At 35.4% G+C, this 24,297-nt stretch overlaps 1 protein-coding gene across 13 annotated transcripts in view; it reads left to right on the forward strand.

The window, feature by feature from the left end:
- Mycbp2 (MYC binding protein 2) overlaps window positions 1-24,297 on the forward strand; it is a 237,284-nt gene that overhangs the window by 138,799 nt on the left and 74,188 nt on the right. For all 13 annotated transcript variants that reach the window (XM_057786001.1, XM_057786003.1, XM_057786002.1 and 10 more), the window contains 12 exons: window positions 377-602; window positions 1,593-1,711; window positions 2,259-2,346; window positions 4,195-4,244; window positions 7,178-7,350; window positions 7,862-8,006; window positions 10,500-10,715; window positions 13,687-13,742; window positions 17,141-17,256; window positions 20,198-20,295; window positions 20,952-21,068; window positions 23,082-23,222. In XM_057786001.1, the coding sequence (XP_057641984.1) occupies window positions 377-602; window positions 1,593-1,711; window positions 2,259-2,346; window positions 4,195-4,244; window positions 7,178-7,350; window positions 7,862-8,006; window positions 10,500-10,715; window positions 13,687-13,742; window positions 17,141-17,256; window positions 20,198-20,295; window positions 20,952-21,068; window positions 23,082-23,222 (1,545 nt within the window). The remainder of the gene's footprint in view (window positions 1-376; window positions 603-1,592; window positions 1,712-2,258; window positions 2,347-4,194; window positions 4,245-7,177; window positions 7,351-7,861; window positions 8,007-10,499; window positions 10,716-13,686; window positions 13,743-17,140; window positions 17,257-20,197; window positions 20,296-20,951; window positions 21,069-23,081; window positions 23,223-24,297) is intronic.

The following is a 24,297-nucleotide window of genomic DNA, read 5'->3' on the forward strand; positions in this document are numbered from 1 at the left end:
TTAGATTCTCCTTGCTGGTTTTCCTTGCATCTTTTGTTCCTTGGAACAAGCAAATATTTAGACTTAACATTTCCTGCTTAAGCTCTGGAATGAGCCAGTTAAAAGAGAAAAAGGCTCTGGTTCTTGTTATGCAATATAGAATTGTTGTATGAATTTGTTTTAAATTGGATTTTGTTTTATAATATGTAAATAATCGCATACTCCAAAACTGAATTATGAGACAATCTGTCTTGTTTTCTTCACTTCATTTCTCTGTTTTTGTAGTGTGTCATTCTCCCATTTCATTTACTACAGGCGTACATACACATGTATTTATACATACAACAGCAGATATAGTTGTGTGCATATATATTTATATCTTCTTGTCTACTGCCAGGTGACGTTCCCAGAATGTGTTAGGTGGATGACAATCGAATTTGACCCTCAGTGTGGTACTGCTCAGTCAGAAGACGTTCTCCGCTTGCTTATTCCCGTCAGAACTATTCAGAACTCAGGATATGGACCAAAATTGACAACTGTTCATGAAAATCTTAATTCATGGATAGAATTAAAGAAATATTCAGGATCCTCTGGATGGCCTACTATGGTTTTAGTGTTACCAGGTGAATCATCTCTTCTATGTTTTGTAGGTTAATATAATACATGTATTATACTAAAGATGCATTATTGAAAGTGTTTAACTGCAGAGAAAGTTATTAAAGACTTCTGGGTCTTGGTTTCAATCAAGAAAAATAAGATATGTTGAATGAAGGGCATAGTGTGCTCTAAATTTATGAAGAGTAATTATTTGAAGATTTTGAGGGGAGAAAAGTTAATACTGAATCTTCTGTAAAGTTGGGAACAAATTCCAAAAAGGAGAAAAAAAAAAAAAGTGGATTTGATTTTCTATTTTCCCAGGAAATGCTGTCTTTCAGGATAGGATTCAAGCCCTTCCTTTGAAGATTTATGTGTGTGTGTCTGTGTACATGTGCATGCACTTATTTCTGGTGTTTATGCCTTCCCTTTAAAGAAGGTGAAGTTTTTAAACTCTTTAGTCTCTGTGGTATTCTAATTTTAAACAGCTAACAATAATTTTTCAAACACTTAAAACCATACAAGGAAGTTTTGTCATTTTTCCTAGAATCTGGTCTTAATGAGTTTAGAGTTTTACCTTTGACTCCAACCCACTTTTGTTGGATGGTTAATTTGCTAAGAGATCAGAAAATGTCACTTACCACAGAGGAAGATTACTTAACTCAAAACAGATATATTAGCTTAGGTACTCAGTAACTGATAGATCATTGAAAAAAATGCTTATATAACTTGAGGGTAGGATTAAGGAAATGGATTTGATTATAGTGGAAATTAGCATCCAGCACCCATTCATTAGGGATGGGTCTATTGTTGATAGTATTGCTTTTAATATGACTTGTGTACGTAAATAAAGAATTCACCATCAAAAAGTCTTCTTTCTTTTTTAATAACTCATTTGAAGAATTGTTTATATTTATATGATAAAATAATAAATTTTATCAAGTTCTTTCATATTTTGACTTACTAACAGAGACTGGTGCTTGCTCACACAGACACACACACTTTTTGCTTTTTTAAAGGAAATGAAGCCCTTTTTTCACTGGAAACTGCTTCAGATTATGTGAAAGATGATAAAGCCTCCTTCTATGGTTTCAAGTGTTTTGCAATTGGATATGAATTTAGCCCTGGGCCTGATGAGGTAAGAAGTATCTTCCCAGTCTGTTAATAACAGTTGGCTTTTTTCAAGGTTCCTCTGATTTAAGTTGCCTTGCAAGCTAGAGGTTTCTGTTAAAAATGTTGTGTAGTTTAATTGTCTGTTAACGTTTTGTTGCTCATCACACGTGGGTGGGCTGAGTTTGCGCAGCATGGCCTCATGTGAGTGAAACACACTTTGAAGAATAACTCTGTGCCCCGCGCTAAGGATTTACCTTTTGTAATGACAGAACCTAGCTTTACTAAGTGGCTTATCTTATCCTAGAAGTCCTATGTTAAAACATGGAACTATTCTTACATGTTTTAAATCAAACACTAAAAAAAAAAAATGCCAAGGTCATAATCTTTTTAAATATGAATGGGAATGATTTCAACAGTGAAGGTGTAAAGCCAAACAGCGTGTAATATTCAATCTTTTTCTCTCTCATCTGCCAGCTAAGCATCTTTCTTCCCAGTTTCATCTGCCGAGCTTGACTTTGATTTACAGTGTTTTCAGAACCCACATTTCTTAAGTAGTGAATTTAATTCTACAGGGAGTTATTCAGCTGGAAAAAGAATTAGCCAATCTCGGTGGGGTCTGTGCAGCAGCTTTGATGAAGAAGGATCTAGCACTTCCTGTCGGTGAGTCTACTTAAGTAACAGGTGTTGCTAAGGATTCAGAAGAAAATTTAAAAGCACAGAACATTTGAAAATAAACTTTCAGCACAAATTCTACGACTACATGTACATATGATTAAGAACTATTTGGTACACTGATGTGGTTTGAATGGACTTAAGGGAATCCTAAAACCTTTTTACTCAGATTAGTATATATGTATATCCTCCACATATAATACATATATATATTCATGTATACCCTCCATATATATACATACACACATGTATATATACACATATTTATTTTTCACTTGGAAAGTCCATACAAATTCTCATTCCATCTTTTACTTCTTTAAAATACTTGTCTTTCTCATTTCTTCTTATATTCCTTTCTTGCTCCTTTTCAGTCTCAGTTTCTTCAGTTCTGCTTTTTATTAGGCCCTTTGTGCTGTTCTCTTAATTTATTAATATTTTTATATATGAAGAGAATTATTAGCACCATCATTGGAAGAACTTTGTCAATAGCTGTTAACATTTTATTATTTGATGTGACTGGGATTTTTTGTTTCTTTGTTTGTTTGTGTATGTGATTTTTTTTCCTGGTTTTTCAAGACAGGATTTCTCTGTTTAACAGCCCTGACTGTCCTAGAACTCACTGTGTAGACCAGAGTGACCTCAAACTTACAGAGATCCACCAGCCTCCGCCTCCCAAGTGCTGGGGTAAAAGGCTTAAAGGCATGCACCACCACCACCTGTCTTGATGTGGCTGTTTTTTGTTGCCTACTTACAGAAACAATCAATACATATTGAGTTAAGGCTGAAGATAGCAGTGCCTTTGTTACCAAACCTAACTGGAACCAAATCTGTGTTTTGGAGCCTTGTTAGATAGCTAATTGGAGTTTGTGCAGTTGATGAAAAATAACTATATGGCCTGAGAAAGTTTTCCATATTATATTAAATGAAAAAAATAAGCTATCACAAAAGGTCACACTCTTGGTGGCAGCATCATATCTATGTATGAGTTTATGCATCTTAACCTTTATGTACATTGGCATACACACATGCAGTTAAGATTTTCATGTAAACTTTCTAGAATAATACGTAAGAACTGTTGACAGTGGGTAGCTTTAGGGAAACTGTGATGATTAGAATATATTTATTCTACACTTCCTTCTAGTCAGTTGGACTGTTTCCCCTGAGCCATATTACTGTTTTATAGCTGTCAGAGAAAACACAATAAATAAAACGTTCTGTATTACATGATCAAAGAGAAAATGCTGAAGGACACAGGTAAGTAATACCTTAGGATGTTATCAGTCATCATTGTTGCCTGAAATGTAGCTATATTGTTAATCAGTGAGAAAGGTTAGCTTAAGTTTTTGCAAAAAAAGTACAAAATATCAAACTTCACACATAAATACATTCATATAGTCACTGTCTCAGACTTACACAACCTTTTTACATTGAAATATGACATCATCTACAAAATTCACACTCAAGAACCATGCCATTGACTTACACACACACACACACACACACACAAATTATATACAAAACTATTTTCATAGTGTTGTAGCAATGATTTTGTGTTAGACCACATTCATAGTCATATTAGGCCACTTGCCACATCTGCACCTCGGGTTAAACATGCCTAATTCTTTACATTGTTTGGAGAATGATACTTAATTACTAACTTAACTATTATAGCTTATATTCATACCAGAATTGCTGTATATTTTAAGGTCTAAACTACTGTATGTAGAATTGTAAATCCTTTTAATTGATAATAGCACGATTACAAAAACAAATAGGGAATACAAAAGATTAGAAAGGTTAGTATATTTTAATAAAACTTTTTAATTTGCATAACAGGTAACGAGTTGGAGGAAGATCTTGAAATTCTTGAAGAGGCTGCATTGCAGGTATTTTCCTAAGCATTTTAACTTTTGTTCATTAGTTTAAAAATAGTATTTCAACAAGATGATTGTTTTCTTTAACATAAGACTCAGTGATTAAGCACTCCATTCTGTTTATTGGTATTCTAGAAATGTGTAAGTTTCCTCATGATGAGAGGGCCCATATGAACACTTAGTGCCATGTGCTTGGCGTGAAAGAAGGGCTAGGATTCAGAGATTATCTTCAGAGCTGTGTACATTTTATTTATATCTGGAAAGTCTTTCTACCAACAAACAAACAAACAAAAAACATTTGTCAAATGATGTCAGTTTCACAACATCATAGAACCGTTTGGCTCTCACAGTTAGGAAGCATCAGATTGTTGCCCTTGTTATTTACTAATGTATTTATTTGTAGAAACATTAATTAAGTAGAACATTTGACAAGATAATGGAGATAAATATATATTTTCGTTGAAGTACTGGACCTCTTTATTAATTTGTTATTTTATATTACTAAGATCGTTATATTCTTTTAGCTTAAGTACTCTTAATTGAAATAGCTAGCAGTCACTGAAGACTAGGAGGAGCCTAGTCAGCAGTATTTTCAAATTATAATGCCTGCTTATCCTAGGCTAGATATTGGGCGTAGTGATTGAGAATTCATGTAGACTGTACACTGAGACCATCGGTGACGGGTTAATGCTGTGTAGTGAAACAGCATGAGGGTAAAGCATAAATTGATTCCATTGTATCCAGACCATAAAATTTCATGAATTTGTAAAATTGTCCACACTTTTTCCCACAAATATTAATTTTATTAAGGAAAAATACTCTTTAAAAATATGCTGTTTTATCGGCAGTAACTCATAATGATCACTTAATAGCCCAAAATAGAAAGGTTGTATTTTTAAAATAAAAGATTCATTTTACTAGACCTAATTTTCCCAATTTTACCATATATCAGAGAATATTGAGTTCGCATAAGGGTAGCATTGATTTAGATGGGGCCTATATCCTGTACTAGGTATATGTAGTTAGCAGTGTGCCTATTTACATAATAATTTGTGCACTTGTAGTTTATAGTACCTTTAATATCATTTTTCTAGTATTTTGGCAGTTACACCTTGGAGTTATTATTCATTCTTTTCTTCATCTTACAGAATCTAAAGTTCACAGAATTTACATGATTTATCTAAGAATCTGGTTTTGAGACATAAAAGCTTTTGTCTTATTCCACTGATTCTAAGTTATTCTTTTACATTTATTTCCTGAAATTAATTGATCAAAGGGAATTAAACACTGATTTGTGTTAATTTGTCAAGCAATATTTATAAATTTTCCCATTTACTTTAGTTCATTTAGTCGTCACACAGCTCTACAAACCAGATACTTTTGTCTCCGTTAGAGAAAACTGAAGCAAAGCACTTAGATAACTTGCCTAGAACGACACAACTGGAAAGGAATTTTACCTCTGACAGCTTGCTGACAAAAATCCATTATTTTGACCACTTTGCTACAGTCATAGGGAGCTCTGATTTGCTCTGTAATTTAAAAGACTCTTGAGATTTTAAAAAGCTACCAGGTGTGTGTATGTATGTGTATAGATACATGTTTAATATTAAGTCTTTGTACGTTAGGGAACAAAAATAATAATTTAACAAACATTTAACAAATGGTATATGTCATGTCTCATTCACATCTAGAACAGTTTTCAAGCCTGGAGGTAGTGGCACAAACCTTAATCCCAGCACTTGGGAGGCAGAGACAGGCATTCTCTGTGAGTTCGAGACCAGCTGGTCTACAGAGTAAATTCCGGGACAGCATCCAAAACTACTGTCTCGAAAAATCAAAAAAAATAAGGGGTGGGCTTTTAAGAAATTCATACATTATTATTTCCTCGAATATGGTCTATATAAAATAACACTTAGACTCGATACTATTTAAAGAAAGAATAGACTTGTGTAGTTGGTGTGATATAACATATATAAACAATGTTCTATTTCTCAAACACTGTAGTATGTATTTTATACATATTATTTAACTTAAATTTAATAGCTATCACTTAAGAGATGTATGGTTTGAACACCAGCTGATATGGTAATTTGTTCATTCAAGAGTATATAACATATGTATAACCAGGGTTTTCGCTAAAGTCCATTTGACCCAAAACAAAAAAATAATAAAACTGTTTAGAGTTGCATGGTTAGTGGAATGAAAAGTTGCTTTTAAATGAATAAATATCCCTGGAAAGTGTAATATTTTTCTATTAATTTTTTTAATTTGTTATAATTTTTCTGGAGTCTCACCATTTCTGGCAGATCTTCAAAAGAAAGAAAGGTTTTAGTTATCAGATGGGTAAAAACTAAAATTTCACTTTTTTCTTCCTATTTTCCTAACTGTCATAAGACTTATATTCCAGAGTTATATGTGCAACCCAATCTTTAAAGACCTAGGTCCTAAGGTCACCTCCCCAAGACAGTAACCACAGCTTACCTGTGGGAATGGGAACTAAAAATTAAGGAGATTCCCACAGCTGCCTACAGGAGCTCTGGCCCTGCCGGATGTTCATGTAACGTAGGAGCTGTGCCATGTCATCTAGCATGGAGAGTTTGCAGTGATGAATTTTGAGGAAGACAGGCAACTGGTACTATTTCTGAGAACAGTATTTCCCTCCTATAATTTGTACTTTATAGACTAAAGACAGTAAGACTAAAGCATAGGAGGAAATTATTTTCTCCAAAAAGACATACCAAAAACGAAGTGCTTGTTGAAAAGCTCATGGAAATGTTTATAATTTAATATATTTGCTGTGTGTAATGTCATAGATCTGTAAGCCCTGCAGTCAGAAGGTTGAGACAAGAGAATCCTACATTCAAGGCCAGCCTAAACTACATAGTGAAACCTTTTTATAAATAAATAATAAATAAATAAAATACATATTCTTTTATTCCCAATAGGTGTGCAAAACTCACTCAGGTATTCTTGGAAAGGGTTTGGCTCTTTCTCATTCACCAACGATCTTAGAGGCGCTTGAAGGAAACTTACCACTTCAAATCCAAAGCAACGAGCAGTCCTTTCTGGATGATTTCATCGCTTGTGTCCCAGGATCAAGTGGTGGAAGGCTTGCAAGGTACTTTTAATATGAAAATTGATTTCATTTAAGTATTCATCTCTGAGAAGGAGTTAAAGGAGGAAATAGTCATTTTGATGTTAAAATAATCCCTTCAATAATCCAGATTATGTGTTTTGAATGTGAAGTAGTAAAAGTTGATATTTTAAAATATATAACAGTTAATGATTTATTAGTTTTTTCCATTTGCTGTTTTTGGATGAAAAGAAAAATATGCTAGCTGGTGTTAGCTTATTAATAAAAACATAAAATAAAAATTTAACCTGTTTCTGGTTTTAATTTTTAAATTAAATTAATAGAGATTAAATTTAATAGAGATTACACTTTAGTGTTTAAAGCCACTTCATGCATTTTTTGTGAATGTCTAGTGGACTTACATTAATTGCTTCCCAGGAAGACACTTGTAACTGTCACTGAATCAGATATCATGACACTGACTTAACACTTCGTTAAATACAGGTTTAGTTTGTTTGGCTTAATTTCACGTTTTCTTGTTTTTAACTCTTTTAAGATGGCTTCAGCCGGATTCCTATGCTGATCCTCAGAAGACATCCTTGATCCTGAATAAGGATGATGTTCGTTGTGGCTGGCCCACCACCATAACTGTTCAAACGAAAGACCAGTATGGAGAGGTGGTCCATGTTCCTAACATGAAGGTAATTGTGTGTGAATGTCCACACCTGGACTGCTGTGTCTGATAAGGTTTGAATGGTAAGTCTGCAGAACTCACTTGCCCTTCTCTGCCTTTGTATAATGCAGGACACGGAAGAATTGCTTAGGTGGTGAGGACTAGGTGTGTGCTATGACGGCTGCAAAGAAGACAGCTCAAGTTGTCTATCGGAAGAACTGTATAGAGGGAGGGTCTGTAGTAAAGAGGAATTGAATGCATTGTTTAGTTTTTTCTATTTATTAAAAGACTCATACTTCCTGCTCTTAACTGAATTCCCATTTTAAAGATAATATTGATAACTCAAACTTAATAGACAAATTATAAATACATAAATTGAAATTATAAAATAATGACTAATACAAATATACTAATGAATAAAACATTATATACTTTAAACATAAGATATTAGTTGATACAGATATTTATATTATATTAAATGAATTAGTGATACAAACTTTTGATACAAATATTTCATTTAAACCTTTTATGTGTTTCCAAATAATTTAAACCAAATATAAATTTGTGTAGGTGGTCTCCAGTCCTTTTCCCTTCCAAAGCTGAATTAAAATACATAATCTTCTTTCTCTCTCTCTCTTTTTTTTTTTGTTTTTTTTTTGTTTTTTTGAGGCACGGTTTCTCTGTAGCTTTGGAGCCTGTCTTGGAACTATCTCTTGTAGACCAGGCTGGCCTTGAACTCACAAAGATCCGCCTGCCTCTGCCTCTCGAGTGCTGGAATTAAAGGCGTGTACCACCACCGCCCGGCACATAATCTTATGTTTGAGAGCACTAATTTTTTTTTAATCACTTGAATAAAACTATTTCAGCTGCTTTATACCTTCTTTAATATGTAGCATGAACAAAACACAATAGCAATGTAGTCTTTTATCTGTCTCAGTAAAAAATGATTGATTGACTCATTGTTCATACCTGTTAAGATCAGAAAAACTAAACTTATATAAAAACATCTGACTCTGATACTAAGCATATATCAGCATTTAACAGCGCCTTTAAACACTCTGATCCCAACTCACAGAAACAGTCTGTGTCGTGACCCAAACACGGAAGCAAAAATAGAATGGCATGTGCTCTGGAGCACCTACAGTATGGTAGGTGACATGCATATACACTCAGCATGATATCCTATGTATTGTCTCGTCTTTGTTGTTTGAGACAAACATTTGAATCTTACCACTATTTAAAGTTCAAAGTGTAACAGAAAACAAATGCTTTCAAACTTTAAAACATTTAATTACAAATATACTTCTATATGTATACCTGTGCTTCCCTGGCCAGCCAGCCTGGTATACTTGAGAGTCCCAGGACACTAAGAAATACCCCCTCTCCTCTCATGCACACTGGGTGGGGCGATCCATATTCTTGGATTAACTAGTTTTGGTAATCTCAAAAGTAGTACCCATGACATGATATGCTTGTTGTATGTGTTATAAACATGGGGCTACTTATAATTCAAGTGTTCTTTTTAGCAGTATACAAATAAGCAAGCAAAAGCAGAATAGAACTTTTTGTTATAGTTCTTGGCAAGTGTTGCCTTTTTCTTTGGCTCATGCATACTAAACATACTATGCCATCACACTACACTCCCAGACTCTCCAAAATATTTATGAAAAGTTGTTAGCAACAATCAATATTTTCAGTATTTTAATAAGCCTTTGAAAATTCCTGTGTATAAAGTAGGTAGATGAAGGATATTCACATTTTATCATTGTAGAAACTAAGTTGCAAATTTAGATTGTTAAAATCAGTAGCTTAAATTATGAAGTATGCTGTCTGATTATGCTTTTCTTGCCCAAAGTAAACAGACATCCTTAGATTTCTGGTATATTTTAAACCATCAATTCTAAAGATTTCTATTAATGAGAATATTTTCCTTTGTAGACTAATTTTTCTAAGATTTCTTTATTTTTATATAGATTGGTATTTTGCCTGCATGTATGTTTGTCTGAGGGTGCCAGATCTTCTAGAACTGGAATTACAGTAGTGAGACGCCATGTGGGTGCTGGGAATTGAAGCCAGGTCTTCTGAAGGATCAGCCAGTGCTCTTAACCACTGAGCCATCTCTTCAGCCCCCTTTGTAGACTATTACCATCAATAATTCAGACAAATTTTAACAAATAAGATGTGATTATGAGAGGTATTTATATTTGAACTATCTGATAAAATAATATTACTTCCTGAAAGAATTCAGTATACATTCTTTCTGTTTTCTTTCCCAATATCATACTAATGATAGATTTAACTTTTATGTTTTGAAACTCTGATTATTTGTTCTAAAGTAGTGACACCTCTGTTTTACACTGTTAGAGTGTAAAAAAGAGGTGAGGTCTTCCTGGAAATGGAAATGACCGTGATGAACCAGTGTTGATACAGCTTGTATCATTGACTTTGTAATTGTAAATGGCTTCTTTTTGATGTGTCAAGGATAATTATATGTATTTGATTTTTATATTATTGTGAATAGGTGGAAGTGAAAGCTGTACCTGTTTCTCAGAAGAAAACATCTTTGCAACAAGAGCAAGTAAAGAAGTCTCAGCGGATTCCTGGCAGTCCTGCAGTAGCAGCAGCACCTTCTAACACCGACATGACTTTCGGTGGGTTGGCGTCACCAAAGCTGGATGTTTCCTATGAGCCAATGATAGTAAAGGAGGCACGATACATTGCCATAACAATGATGAAGGTAATTTATTTTTACTTATCAGAAATATTAATCTTTGACCATTGATTTATTTAACATTTCAGTTATTCACATTTTGGTCCATATTACAAGTCTAGAGCATTGCTGTTAAGTGTCAAATTTGCAGCATATATTTTAAAATGCTATTCCTTCATCTAGAGAAGCTTTGTATCAGTTTCTGTGAGACACTGAGGGGCTCAGCTATTATAGAACAAGCTGAGATGACTTAATGCTGGGTTTCATTCTCTAAAGTGCTTATCTGCCAGAACACATCTTCAGGACTTCGGATTTTACAGCTCCCATATTAGTGCATCTCTTTAGATTCCCTACTTCTCCAGGTTTTTTAGTTGATGATGTCTTTTGAATGGGTTTTTTAAAAAATATTCAACTTTTTACTTATCTTAAGAGACAGAGTTACTAAACCTGTCAACCTGCAGGATTTAGTCATTTTGGAATTTTTAGAGAGCAGTATCTGGATTTGAGTAGCTAAAAGGCATGACTGTGCTGGTAGTTTGTAGAGATTAGTATAATAACAGTGTAGATAGGACTTACCCTAGTGAATTATCAGTCAGAACAGACCTAAGAGATACTGAAGATGTTGTATCAGCAATACTTCAAAGCTAATGAAGAGTGGTCTGAAAAGAAAGTGTAGAAAATTAAAGATGACATTCATAATTAAAGTTGGAAACATTAGAGAAATAGGTTATACAAAACAGGAAGAACTCTACTCTAGGCCTTAGGTGTGGTCTGACATTTTAGCCCTTTGATTGGCAGAAACTAGGGTTTTGTTAAAATAATACTTTCCAAATTTTCTTTACCTGGTAGTCACAGGATATCAAGTCCCACACAAAGGTGGACAAGAAATGACTATTTAGAGTGCTAAAGATGGACCAAGAGAAATGGTAATTTGTCCCTGGGCCTGCAGCACTTGAAACATGTCACAGTTAATGAACTGTGAAGAAGGTTGCATTTTGAAGATGTAGCTTCTTTGGGGGTGCTGTCATTCACACATGCTTTTCTATTTACATACTCTTCTTCAGAAAATCAGGTCCCTGCTCTGACTGCGGGGCTTCAAGCGCATTCTGGAAGATCCAGGGTAGAACAATTCCAGAGTACTATTCCCAAGGGGTGTCTGGGCAGATATTCTCTACTAACTGTTCACAGATACTGTACACTCATTCGGCAATGAGTCCTATATTAGAGAATAAAAAAAACAAAATATGTTCATCTGTTAATGATTTACGGGTGTGTGGTTGACAATGGTGGAGTAAAATATAGAGAGGTTGTACAGAGTCTGGGAACCTGGGTCCCCAGCTGGTGAATACTGTAGAAACTCCACAAAATCAACCTTAAGTTACATTTCTCTAATGTACAACCTACAGACAAATGAAAACAACTGGATAATTTCTGAATCACTTTTATGGGAAATAAAAGAGGCGGGAACGAAGGCGTACTGCTAAAAAAGTACTGGTGGAAGTAACTGGTGTATTTTTCTTCATAAGTACTGGGAAGCTAGAAGAGTATGAGACGTTGAAGATCTTGAACTGGGAAAAAATAATGATTCATTTGGTAATATTGCAGGTATACAAGTGTATCAGGGATAATGTGCTAAGTTTATTGTCCATTTTCTCTTTATATTTTTCTGTAATAGGTAAAAAAATGACTATTTTTACAAGACTAATGCAGTACCTGCCAGCTTATAAACAGACATTTTTACAGTCCCATTCCATTCCCAAGCCCATTCCACACCTTTCTTAGAGGATATCCTAAATTGAACAATTGTTCTCTCTCTCTCTTTTCTCTCATGTGTATACTTTATTAAATATAAAATTAGCCACTAATAATGAATTTATTTTGTGTTGCAAAGTTTTATATTGTGGTATTATATTTGCATGTTCTGCTGGGATATAGTTGCTTACTGTTCTGTAATTTGTCCATTTTCCTATTGCTGGACATTTAATATGAACTATACTGAAATAAACATCCTTGTTTTGTCTCATTCTGTGAATCATCAAGAGTTTCTCTAACATATATCTCTAGTAATATAATTGCTAGGTTGTAGAAAGAAGCATGTCTAGACTGTGGTAAGCATTACCAGACTTTATCCTGCTGCCAGCCACTGTGCTCTTGAGCACTTGGTTTTTCTGAGCTGTAGTTCTGACTGTTCTGGGGCTATTGTTCTTTTAATTTGTGTTTTTCCTTACTTTCCATTTTAGTTAAATAACGTCTCCATTATTCATTGATCTTTACATTTATTCTTCATTACATTGACTCGACTCCATTTTCTGCTGTGTTTTTTCTGTGTGGATTGACTTGGCCTGTATATTGAGGATGCATATCCTACTTAATTACGTCATTTAAAAATCCTCTTCTTCCATGTGAAGACTTTTCTCTGTACTATCTTTGTTTAAGGGATATTTAAAATTTTAATAAACATGAATGATTTCTATTTTTAAATCTTGGTAAACTAAATTTTTTGTTGCTGTGACAAAATTTCTGATGAACAATTCAAGGAAAAAAGGGTTTATTCTGCTTACAACATCCACCATGGTGGGGCAGTATGGTTACAGACACAGGAGGCAAACTGCACAAATTTGATCCTCATTCAAAAAGCAGAGCGATAAATACTGCTACTTATCTTAATTTCTTCTTTTTATTATGATCAACATTTGGAAATCCTTTCCCTGTCTCAGTTAACCCAACCTAGAAAATTCTTCACAGATATAGGCAGCCACACATTTGTCTCTTTAGTGACTCTAGGCCTTGTCAAGTTGACAGTATTAACAATCATTATCATAAAGTTTTTGATTTGGTTTTGGTTTTGTTTTTCATTTGGATCTCTATCAAATATGGAATTCATTTTTCAAGTGATCTTGCCATTTTCTTTTTTTTCCTGTGTAGATGGATAGTGTTCTCAGTTCCTTTACTGAATATTCTAGCATTGCACAAAATGTTCCTCGTCTCTTTCTTATAGGTATATGAAAACTACTCATTTGAAGAACTGCGTTTTGCATCACCAACTCCTAAAAGGTAAAAATTGCTTTCTCAAAGTGTTGCTAAAACTAAGACCTAATAATCCAAACTGAAATCATCAAAAATTCCGTTCTTATTTTCTTTTGTTTTAAAATATTTTTTGCTAATTCTTTAAGTTCACCTGTGCAACTGCCCTGTTTTGTGTCTTGTGTGGAAAAGAGGTTCCTGGAAGTCATCCACCACCTCGAGCCCTTACCATTCCATCCCCTTCTTCCCTGACGATCCCTGAGCCTAGTGAGAGGTGTTATTTAAAATAAAATAAAATAAAATAAAATAAAATAAAATAAAAGGCTCAGTTTAGGTTGATCGCTTCAAAGTCCTTCAGTCTGCATGTTTGCCAGTCGTGAGTCTCTGTTAATTGCTGTCTACTGTAAGAAGCTTTTTGGATGAGGGTTGAGATCTATGAGTATATCAATATTTAATCAGTAGTCATTTCAATACCATGTCCATTTAGCAGAATAATAGTAATTAGTTCTCCCATATGACTTATAACCTCCCTAGCCACAGGTTCTTGGCCCCATTAATGGTACCAGTTCTGGTTTTCACATTGTGGAGCAGGACTTAAATCCAATCAGAAATGGGTTGTCCCATGATATTTGTGTCACTATTGACCAATGGGCATATCTTTGTCTTTACATTATCTCTCAGGATTCTCAGCTGGATGAGATTGATGATTATGCATTCCACTTCCAGATCAGTCACTGTCTTCATTTCTCTGTGTTTTATAACTCAAATATGTAATGCCTTCAAAATAGGATGATAAAACCTATTAAGTTTCGGAGAGTAACCAAGAGCAGTGGCAGTAGCTTGTAATGTTTATCAGTCTGTGATTTTCTATTGGTCAATAGCTCAAAAAGAGATAGTGTTAGAAACTAGTAAGGGCTCATGGAGGTGTCAGCGTGGTGGGGTTCACTCTAGAGAAGGGGCATAGAATACACTAACATAAAGCTGAAAGGGAATAAGGGAACCGAAGGATTAAAAGGATTAGAGAATGGGAGGGCAGTGTAGACGATGTAACATGGGGAGGATTAGCAAACATTAAAGACCTTTTGGAAAAACATGTGAAAACTACTATCATAGAAGCTTCCTGTATATGTATGTGTATGCATGTACATACATATATGGGCTTCATCTAAGGAGCTTCTTGCAGTAGGTTGCAATTAACACAGAGACTCACAGCTGGAAAACATGTGGAGAACAAGAGAGTATGCAGCAGTCAGCCTAAAATGAGCTGGGCTTTTGTTTTCTTTTGTTTTTTATCACATCCCTCACAAGGCTCAGGGATCTTCACAGAAGTGGGGGGATAGAATGATAAGGGTGAGAGGTGTTGGTGACTTCCAGGAACCTCTTTTCCATACAAAACACAAAGCAGGGCAGTTACATATATGGATACAAAGAATTAGTAAAATGTACACACACACTCACACACATACACACACACACACACACACACACACACACGAGTTTATATGGAGTCATTTTGTACCAGGGAGGATAGTACCTCAACAAGATAACACATGCTAACAAATAAAATGCCCATACCGAGAATGGATACCTAACCTTCTTTTCTTAAGTGACTTTTTACTACAGCATCTTGAAATCTCTAATAAAGTGTTCCTTTATACGATGTAGATTTTCTAGTGTCATTTATTTTTAGTCAACTATAATACTACTAATGCACATCATAAAACAAAGATACCAGAGAAAGAATATTAAGTTCCCAAACTGTATACATGGGGTAGTCTAGATGGATTAGAGTGGAATTGCTGGGTCCTGTGGTAGGTTGACTCCCAGTTTCCTGAGAAACCACCACACTGATTTCCAAAGTGGTTGCACAAGTTTGCATTCCCACGAACAATGGATGTCCTTTGTCTTTTGGAACAGCATAGAACAGATTCCAGCCAATTTTTGTTCCCAGACCAAATCTGACCTGCTGCATGTTCTCATAAATGTTACTATAACACAAATTTGCTCATTCAGTAGCTACTTTTACAGTGCAATGATCAAAGGAAGTAGTTACCACAAAGACTTTCTTGCCTAAGAAACAAATTCTTATATAAAGTGTTTACTGACTCCTGATATTTATTATAATTTTTATGACAATCAGCAATTCCTAAGAATAAGCAGGTATTTATATTTTTCCTGTGTTGTATTGGTCTATAAAGTGTATGTTTGATTAGTGAGAAATAGGAGCTTTTTGTTATATATGTTAAAATTGAGATTCCATATTACTACTCAGATATTTAATATTTAAGTGGAGATACAACTGAAATTGCAAGTAGTTGAAGGTCAACGGAAAAGTACATTTCGCAGTCATATTTAGAAATGATATTTAACATTAATGGATAGGTCATTAACCAACTAAAAAGATGATTCAAGAAAAAGAAAATCTAGACTCAATCCCTGGATGTTTTGTAAGTTAAAGTACAGTCAGAAGAATGACTAATGAGGTGAAAGGAATGCCAGAAGAAAGTCACAGAAGCCAGGGGACAGGGCTTCAGAAAAGTGAGAGTTACCAACCAATAAGTGCTACCAAGAGACTGCTGAGGAAGAGAAATGGCCTTCAGGTCAAGGATGGGATGACACCAGTGGCTGATGTCAGCAGCTGCCATGACCAGTTGTCCTTTTAATTGTGTTGTCTTTTGTGAGCATGAGTTCATAGAGTGATCTTTAAAGTTGACCATGGACGTGACCGACAAACCTCACCTGTTTGGTTTTTTGTTTTGTTTTGTTTTTTCCATTGATTGATTGATTGAAAGTGTTAGGAGCAGAGTTCTAGGAACAGTCAGGTGTAGAAGAGTGGACAGAAAAGGAGGGAGAGTGGCAGTCTTAGGTGAGTGTCCATGTGTACGGGAAGAGACAAAAGACTTCTTTAGAAAGGAGAGTGTTCTTAGAGAGGAGCAAGGGTTAAGATTGAAAATTCTAAACATTTTACGATAATAAAAGGGCCTAGTAGAGTAGGAAAAATAAATGATGAGCGAGAGAAAATAAGGTGACTGAGGAGACCAGATTCACAGTTCAAATGGAAAAACGAGCTTTGGATAAAGAGCCACGTTTTTCCATCAGTTGGAACAGGAGAAAAAAAAAATGAGGCAAAATAGATTTAACAATCTGATTCCTTCGTGGAGATTATAGCCAATTGCTTCTATTTTCTCAGAAGGGAAAAGTGAAATCATTTTCAGCTGAGAGATGGAAAGTGGAAGTATTGGGGCTTTAAGGTAAAAAAGAAGTGACATTCACTTGTTTGTAAGTTTGGGAGCATACTATGACGGCTCTAGCATTGCCAGGCAGTATGATAATACAGACAGATATTTGCTGAAACACCAAATGATCCTAACTGCATAATCAAAAGTAAATTTTTTGATATCCACCTGTATTTTGTTTTGTTTTTTCAGGCCCAGTGAAAATATGCTAATTCGTGTCAATAATGATGGGACTTACTGTGCAAACTGGACGCCAGGGGCTATTGGCCTCTACACTATTCATGTTACCATCGATGGCATTGAAATAGGTAACAATCATTTTAAATAATAGTTGCTGCAAAGAACTAGAATTGAGATCATCCGTGTGTTGTTTGCTCTTTGTTATACATATTAAAAGGTTTCATAACTTCTTTGTGTCTTCATTTTCTTCTTTCAAAATGAACATTTAATTAGTACTTTGCAAAGATCATATCATTTGAGGATGATTCATGGTGTTGATCACTCATTGTAGCTGTCATCAGTCTTTGCCCCATTTTCTAGTGTGTCAGTGAGGTATGGTGTCCTCCTTATCCCTGCACTATCCTATACATGCCTCGTCTCCCCCTCTTCAGTCATTCTATCCTGGTTGGAGCTGATACCATATAGTCCACCTCTGATCTCCTAGTTTTGATACAGTGCCTGCATAGAGTGTCTACTTAGTAGATGTTGTTAAGATTTTATTCCCACTAAATTTGAAAAAAAAAAACTATTGATTTCTTTTATGTGTTAATGCTTCATTGTGTAACGGGATAATAGTAGAATAAAAAATGTCATATATTGATGTCATCAAAGAATAACCGTAATAGTAAAATAGCATTGTAATATCCTTTGGGAAGCTGTACTGTAAGCTGTTTATTTTCATATTGGAGATAAAGAGGTTCTTTATGTTTTGGCATATAAAATTTGTAACTGTATGCCATCAGATATGTAAATTATACAAGTCTTTGTCACAATCTCTTCTATTTCACCACATTGCTAAAACCTTTTATGAGAGAAAATATTCCCAAGCATTAAAAATTTGTGTTGCTGAGATTAAACGGACAAGTAAAAGTTACTTTAAGTATAATAGAAGTCCAGACATACAGATTTCAGCAGGAGTTTCAAGGCACTAGTAATAGAGAGACACACTTTCATGTTGATTTCTGCATCATTCACAATAACAAGGAAATGGAATCAGTTTAACTATTCACTGACAAAAGAATAGAAAATGAAAATGTGCATACATACACAATAGGATTTCACTCAGCAGGAAAAACGATGGATCCGTAAAGTATTACATTAAGTGAGGTCATCCAGATTTTCACAGAAAACAATTGTGTATGCTCCCTCTCTACAGATTCCAAGGAGGAATAGGCTGTGAACTAGGTAGAGGATAAGAAAGGGAGGAAAAGCAAAAGGTGAGGAATGGAGAGGAGGCTCCTGAGATAGAGGTTCTTCACATTAGGTATATAGAATATGTACAGAATATGTTAGGAACTGTAACAGCAGACAGATTTTAGTTCATAGTCTTTGCCACGGTCTCCTTTATTATCAAAAGGGACAGCCAAGTGGAAAGGGAAAAAGAGAAACAATCTTTTTTTTAAAAAAATGATATGGCTGTTAGCTTGTTGCTTTTATGGGACTCCTCTTAGTGGGAAGCTGTTGTAAGAAGGCTGCTTATTTGTTCCCAGCTGCTCAGCCCTGAAATAACCACACAGAAATTGTATTAATTACAACACTGCTTGGCCTATTAGCTTATGCATATTTCTAGCTCACTCTTAAAACTAGAATTAACCCATTTCCATTATTTTATATTTTACCACGAGGCTTGTGGCCTACCAGCAAGGTTCCAGATGGCAGCTTGTGTCTTTTCCCTCTGGTGGTTCCAGGGTGTCTCTCTGACTATGCCTTCTTTCTCCCAGCATTCAGTTTAGTTTTCCCCGCCTAGCTCTATACCACCTTGCACAGACCGAAACAGCTTCTTTATTAACCAATGATATTCACAGCATACAGAGGGGAATCCCACATCAGGGAGCAGGTGTGTCTCTGACCATTTTTGCCTATTCTTGGGACTCTTTTCCTCCTGTTGGGTTGCCTTGTCCAGTCTGTTTATATGAGGGCTTTTGCCTTCTCTTACTGTATCTTGTTTTGTCCTTTTTAGCTGTTGTGTCTTCTTTTCTGAAGAAGAATGCAGCATGAGTGGATCTTGGGAAAGGAGGGTAGAAGGGCACTAGGAGGAGTGGAGGGAGGAGAAACAGGTTGGGATGTAATGTATGAGAGAAGAATCCATTTTCCATTAAAAGGAAAATTATAATGAAACATAATTCTTGTTAAAAAAAATTTTAAAGCACTGGCTGTTAGGAATGGCTTTAATAAAGTCTTCAATCTCAGGCAGTAGTGGAGTAAAGATAATAGGTATATGCATTATATTGAAACTGAAGTAAAGGTACACATTTACTTAGAGGCATCCCACTCGACTCTTGCTCCTTTTGTCCTAACTCAGCCTTTTTCTAAGCTCTCTTTAATCTAGCACCTTTCTTGGCCACAGACAAGGGCAGATAATAATAATAGCTAGCATTATTGAACATTTAATACATGTACATTGTTGGGTAGATATTTTTTAATTCTTATAATATGATGTAGATAGTATTGTCATTCCTGTCTCACACATGAAAACATTGAGACACATAAGTTGGATGGTGCTTATGTAAGAACTCAGGTGGTACAGCACGAGAGTCTCCTATCTCCTACCTACTACATTTTATCACCCTGTCATCTGCCATCATGCTATCTGTTAGTCACAGAGCTTACCACTGTGGGTAGTGAATAGTGTTGTGACCTCTTGCTGTTGGATAGAACTTGGCACAAAAGGGCTTCTCCTTATCATTCTGAACTTGTGTAGGAGTCCATATGTTCCAGTTAAATAGTCTGTGATATGGGGCTGGAGAGATGAGTTAAGAGTTACAGGTGCAGAATGCTCTTCCAGAGGACTCAATTGCACTTCTCGGCACCACGTGGTGGCTCACAATCAGCTGTAACTCCAGTTCCACAGGGCGTGATGCTTTTTTGTGGCCTCGGCAGCCACCAGGCATGAATGTGGTGAACAGACAATCACTGCGGCAAAACATCCATTCACATAACATAAAAAATAAAATAGTCTATGATATGGTTAGATTTCACAATTCCTACCTTTTGTAGTCAAATACTAAAATTACACTACTTTTCTTACAGATGCTGGCCTAGAAGTAAAAGTAAAAGATCCACCAAAGGGAATGATCCCACCAGGAACTCAGCTGGTCAAGCCAAAGGCTGACCCTCAACCAAATAAGGTGAGGAAGAGTAAAATAAAAAGGGGAATTGTCAAAACTTTACATTTTTCATTGATGCCTCAAAGTAGCCTTCAAGTGGCTAATATTTCACTTGATTTATTTTAGTATTTGAATTCTCAGTGTTCTTAAATCAGTCTGAAGAGTCATTCATAATAGTTAATCATTTCAAATTGTAGAATTTTACTTTTTGGTTTCTTTGTGTATTCTTTAATAGTTTTATGTACTTTCTGATATTAAAAGTGTAGTATTAACAGAAAGTTTACTTCAAGGTTAAAATGTTCGGTACCATTAAAAGAAACATTAATTTCCTTACATCTAAAAATTAGATAAAGGAATTAGTAAAAACAATGGAATTTATATCATGACCTTCTAAAAAGTCACCTTTTATATTTTTGTTATATGTCATCAATACTTAAAATTGGAAACCATAAGTATATTAATAACTTTGGTATCCAATATTCTTCAATACTTAGAATATACTTTTATTGCTGTTATAGTAACTGATAATTGCTTGCAGAAGGAAACTAACTACAGATGATTGTGAGGAAACTTTTGGGGATTGTAGTTCTTTCAGGCCTGTTGATTTTATGATGTACTACTTAGCAAATAGACAATCTGTGTTTTCTCTATCACTACCATATCTTTTCTGTTGTCAGATTCGAAAATTTGTGGCCAAGGATAGTGCTGGTCTTCGTATCCGGAGCCACCCTTCCCTTCAGAGTGAGCAGATTGGCATAGTGAAAGTCAATGGAACTATCACTTTTATTGATGAGGTAATTTATAAATATGTATGAGTAATTTATTTTGGACACTATTTTTAATGTTTACACAATAAGAAGGAAACTATGTTTTAATATTACTGGGTTCTAAACCATTTGGGGAACCTTTTTATCTCACTTTTTTTATCAATTCTTTGAAAATTTTCTTTACAGTATTTTGATCATTTATTCCCTCCCTAACTCCTCCCAGATCCATTTCCCCAACCTACCCAATTTTGTGTCTTATATTTTTTATTATTATTTTATCGTTTTATGTATATGGGTGTTTTGCCTAGATGTATGACTGTGTACCACATGTGTGTCTGGTACCAGTAGAGGCATCAGGTCCCCTGGATCCAAAGTTGCAGATGCTTGTGCAACACAAGTGGGTGCTGCGTCTCAAACCAGAGTCCTCTGTAAGAACATCCAGTGCTCTCAACCAGTGAGCCGTCTCTCCAGTCCTTATTTTTGTTTGTTTGTTTTGTTATGTTACGTTTTTTCAACCCATCAAGTTCTCATTGTGCTGGCCATAAACTCTTGGATGGTGGTCACCACTGAAAAGTTGAGCCTACCAGGGGGCATGGTCCCCTTCTTCATGCAGGGATTTTGGCTGGACCTTGTGCCAGTCCGTGGATGCTTTCTCAACTACTACAAGTTCGTGTGTGCAGCTGCACTTCTATGGCCACAGGGTTTTTTTCTTGTCATAATTGATCACTTCTAGCTCTTCCATCTTTCCACCCTATCTTCTTAAATGATTCCTGAGATTTGGGTGGAGTGGGTGTGATAAGACATGTCCCCATTTAAGGCTGAGCAGTCTCTTTTTCACTTCATCTTGAACAGTTGTGTGTTGCTGTTAATCACCATCTACTACAAGGAAAAAAGACAATAAAAGAGGTTACTGAGGGTTGATCAATGTGCTCAGATCTGTAGTTAATTAGGTGCCAGTTTACTGCATTGTCCATCTAGTACGGAAGCAGTAGTACACTCTCCTCTAAGTTCCTGGAGTGGATGATGGTGAGTAGGATTGGTGATTGTGTGCATAGCACCTTCAAACATTATGAGAGTTAGACAATAGGGAGGAAGATTCAGGTGAGTGCCAGCTTGATATCTCTCTGCCCTGAGCCACATGTGTGAGGTCCTCAGCAATAGTCTTACCGTCAATTCTGGAGCGTCACCAAGAGCATTGGAACATTTGAGGGTCTTTGGGACCTCACTTACCAATAACTCCAGAAGAAATAACCTGTTTCTGACACTGGACTTCATAGAATTGCTATGAATAGTATGTCATCTAAAATTCCACTCATGATATTGACAACAGTAACCTATAATAAAATCGATATAACCAGAACTATATATGCAAACATATCAGAGAGATTTAGTGGAAATAGAAAGATGTAGCGGGTGGCAGGAAAAGTTTCTCTGCATAATTGGTAGTTGGATGCCAATTACCACCCATTTAGAAAGGCACTTGTTTCAAACAGTTTGGGAAATCTTTAAAAATTTTTTATAGGATGTTTTCATTGAAGTTTATGTGTTTAATTATTTTCCCTTTTCAGTAAAAACTGGGAAAATTGCCCTTTGAGCATGAAAAACCTCAATTGAACACTGTAATCAGAACCTATAGAAATACCACTTTCTAAAGATAGATGTATTTTAAATGAATTTTAGAATGGTTTTAAAACCTATTTCTTGGATTGCTTTAAATTTGGAAAGTCCATTTTCCAACAGTGCAACCACATATCCTGCATAAAAGACACATTTGTTTGGCAAATGACTGATTTTGCTATTAAATTATTTAACCTGCGTGTGATTTCTTTTTGCTTTTAACTCCTGGAAGAAGTTGCTTTCACAATCTAACCGTGATCTTAGTGTTTTGGTATTCCTTGCTGGAAGTTCTCACACATTTATCTTCTTCTAAAACTAGATGTACAATCTCCACTTCTGCCCTTCTTTGCCTGCTTTGCTTATTTGTAGTCCTCATTAGGTTCTTACAGGAAAGCAAACTTGTTTGGTTTTTTCTTCCTCTAGATCCACAATGATGATGGCGTGTGGCTGAGACTGAATGATGAGACGATAAAGAAGTATGTTCCTAACATGAATGGTTACACTGAAGCCTGGTGCCTCTCTTTTAATCAGCATCTTGGCAAGAGCCTTCTGGTCCCTGTTGACGTAAGTGAAAAATGGTTTTTGAAAGCATCATAGTTACACTCTGTCCTCATTATAGATCTTTCTTTAATTAAGGCTTTTCAGTTCTGAGGTAATTCATACCTATAGCATTTTTACTTCAAAAGTGCTTGAATACTCAAGGGCTTCAGTGTAATGAAAGTGGAATTTGGCAGGGGTAAGGCTCCTCATGCTTATTTTGATCTGTCACTAGCAGTAAGTAATAAATTAAAACTAAACTTAATGAATTACTTTCAAAGAGGTAGAAAGTTAAAGTGGTTGTCCTTTTTTTATTATTTACAATGAATTCCAACCCAATAGTTAAGAAAATAGAATTACTATGCATTCAGAAATAGGTATAATTATTGGTTTGTTCTGTTGATCATTGGCAGTTATTTCCGTGTTATGTCTATCTCTGGATCCCTTACGTCTTGATTTACAGTACTGTTGTGTTAATGTAAGATGTTACTTTTAGACTGTATTCCATATAATCTTAGATTAAGAGAACCATTACAGTTCCTTGATATTGCAGTATTTCGTTAAGTCATTGTATGCTAGAGTGCTATATCACTAAATAGGTAATAACCACACTACTTTATTGGTTTAACTGCAAAGTATGAATTTTCAACTTCACTATGTATTCCATATGACATCACTAATAGTAGCACTGGTGTGGTAGACTGGGGAATCAATAACTAGTATGGTAGCAAGCAGATAGGTACATTAAGTCCCCCTCCTATTTCAAGTTGTACGTCATCTGTAAGAGTGGAAAGGGCTTCCTTCTTTCTCTCACTACCACTATTTATTGAATTTAGGTTTCTTTATCTTCAAACCATTTGTGGTGTGTGTGTATGTGCACACACCTGTGTGAATGCTTGCACATGTGCACACATGGGTCTTATTTTAATTTTAAGATCCTTAGTGGTAAGAACAAAAAAATATTCTTACTAATGTTTCTTGTGTCTATAGTGTTACTCATAGTAGTCTGTCAGTATTACTTGATAACTAATTTGAGCGCTTTTGTCTGGTATAATCATTCTGCCTAAAATGATGCCTGACATGTATGTGCCTCTTACCTGTT

Source organism: Chionomys nivalis, chromosome 12, assembly GCF_950005125.1.
Source record: "Chionomys nivalis chromosome 12, mChiNiv1.1, whole genome shotgun sequence".
NCBI classification, from domain to species: domain Eukaryota; kingdom Metazoa; phylum Chordata; class Mammalia; order Rodentia; family Cricetidae; genus Chionomys; species Chionomys nivalis.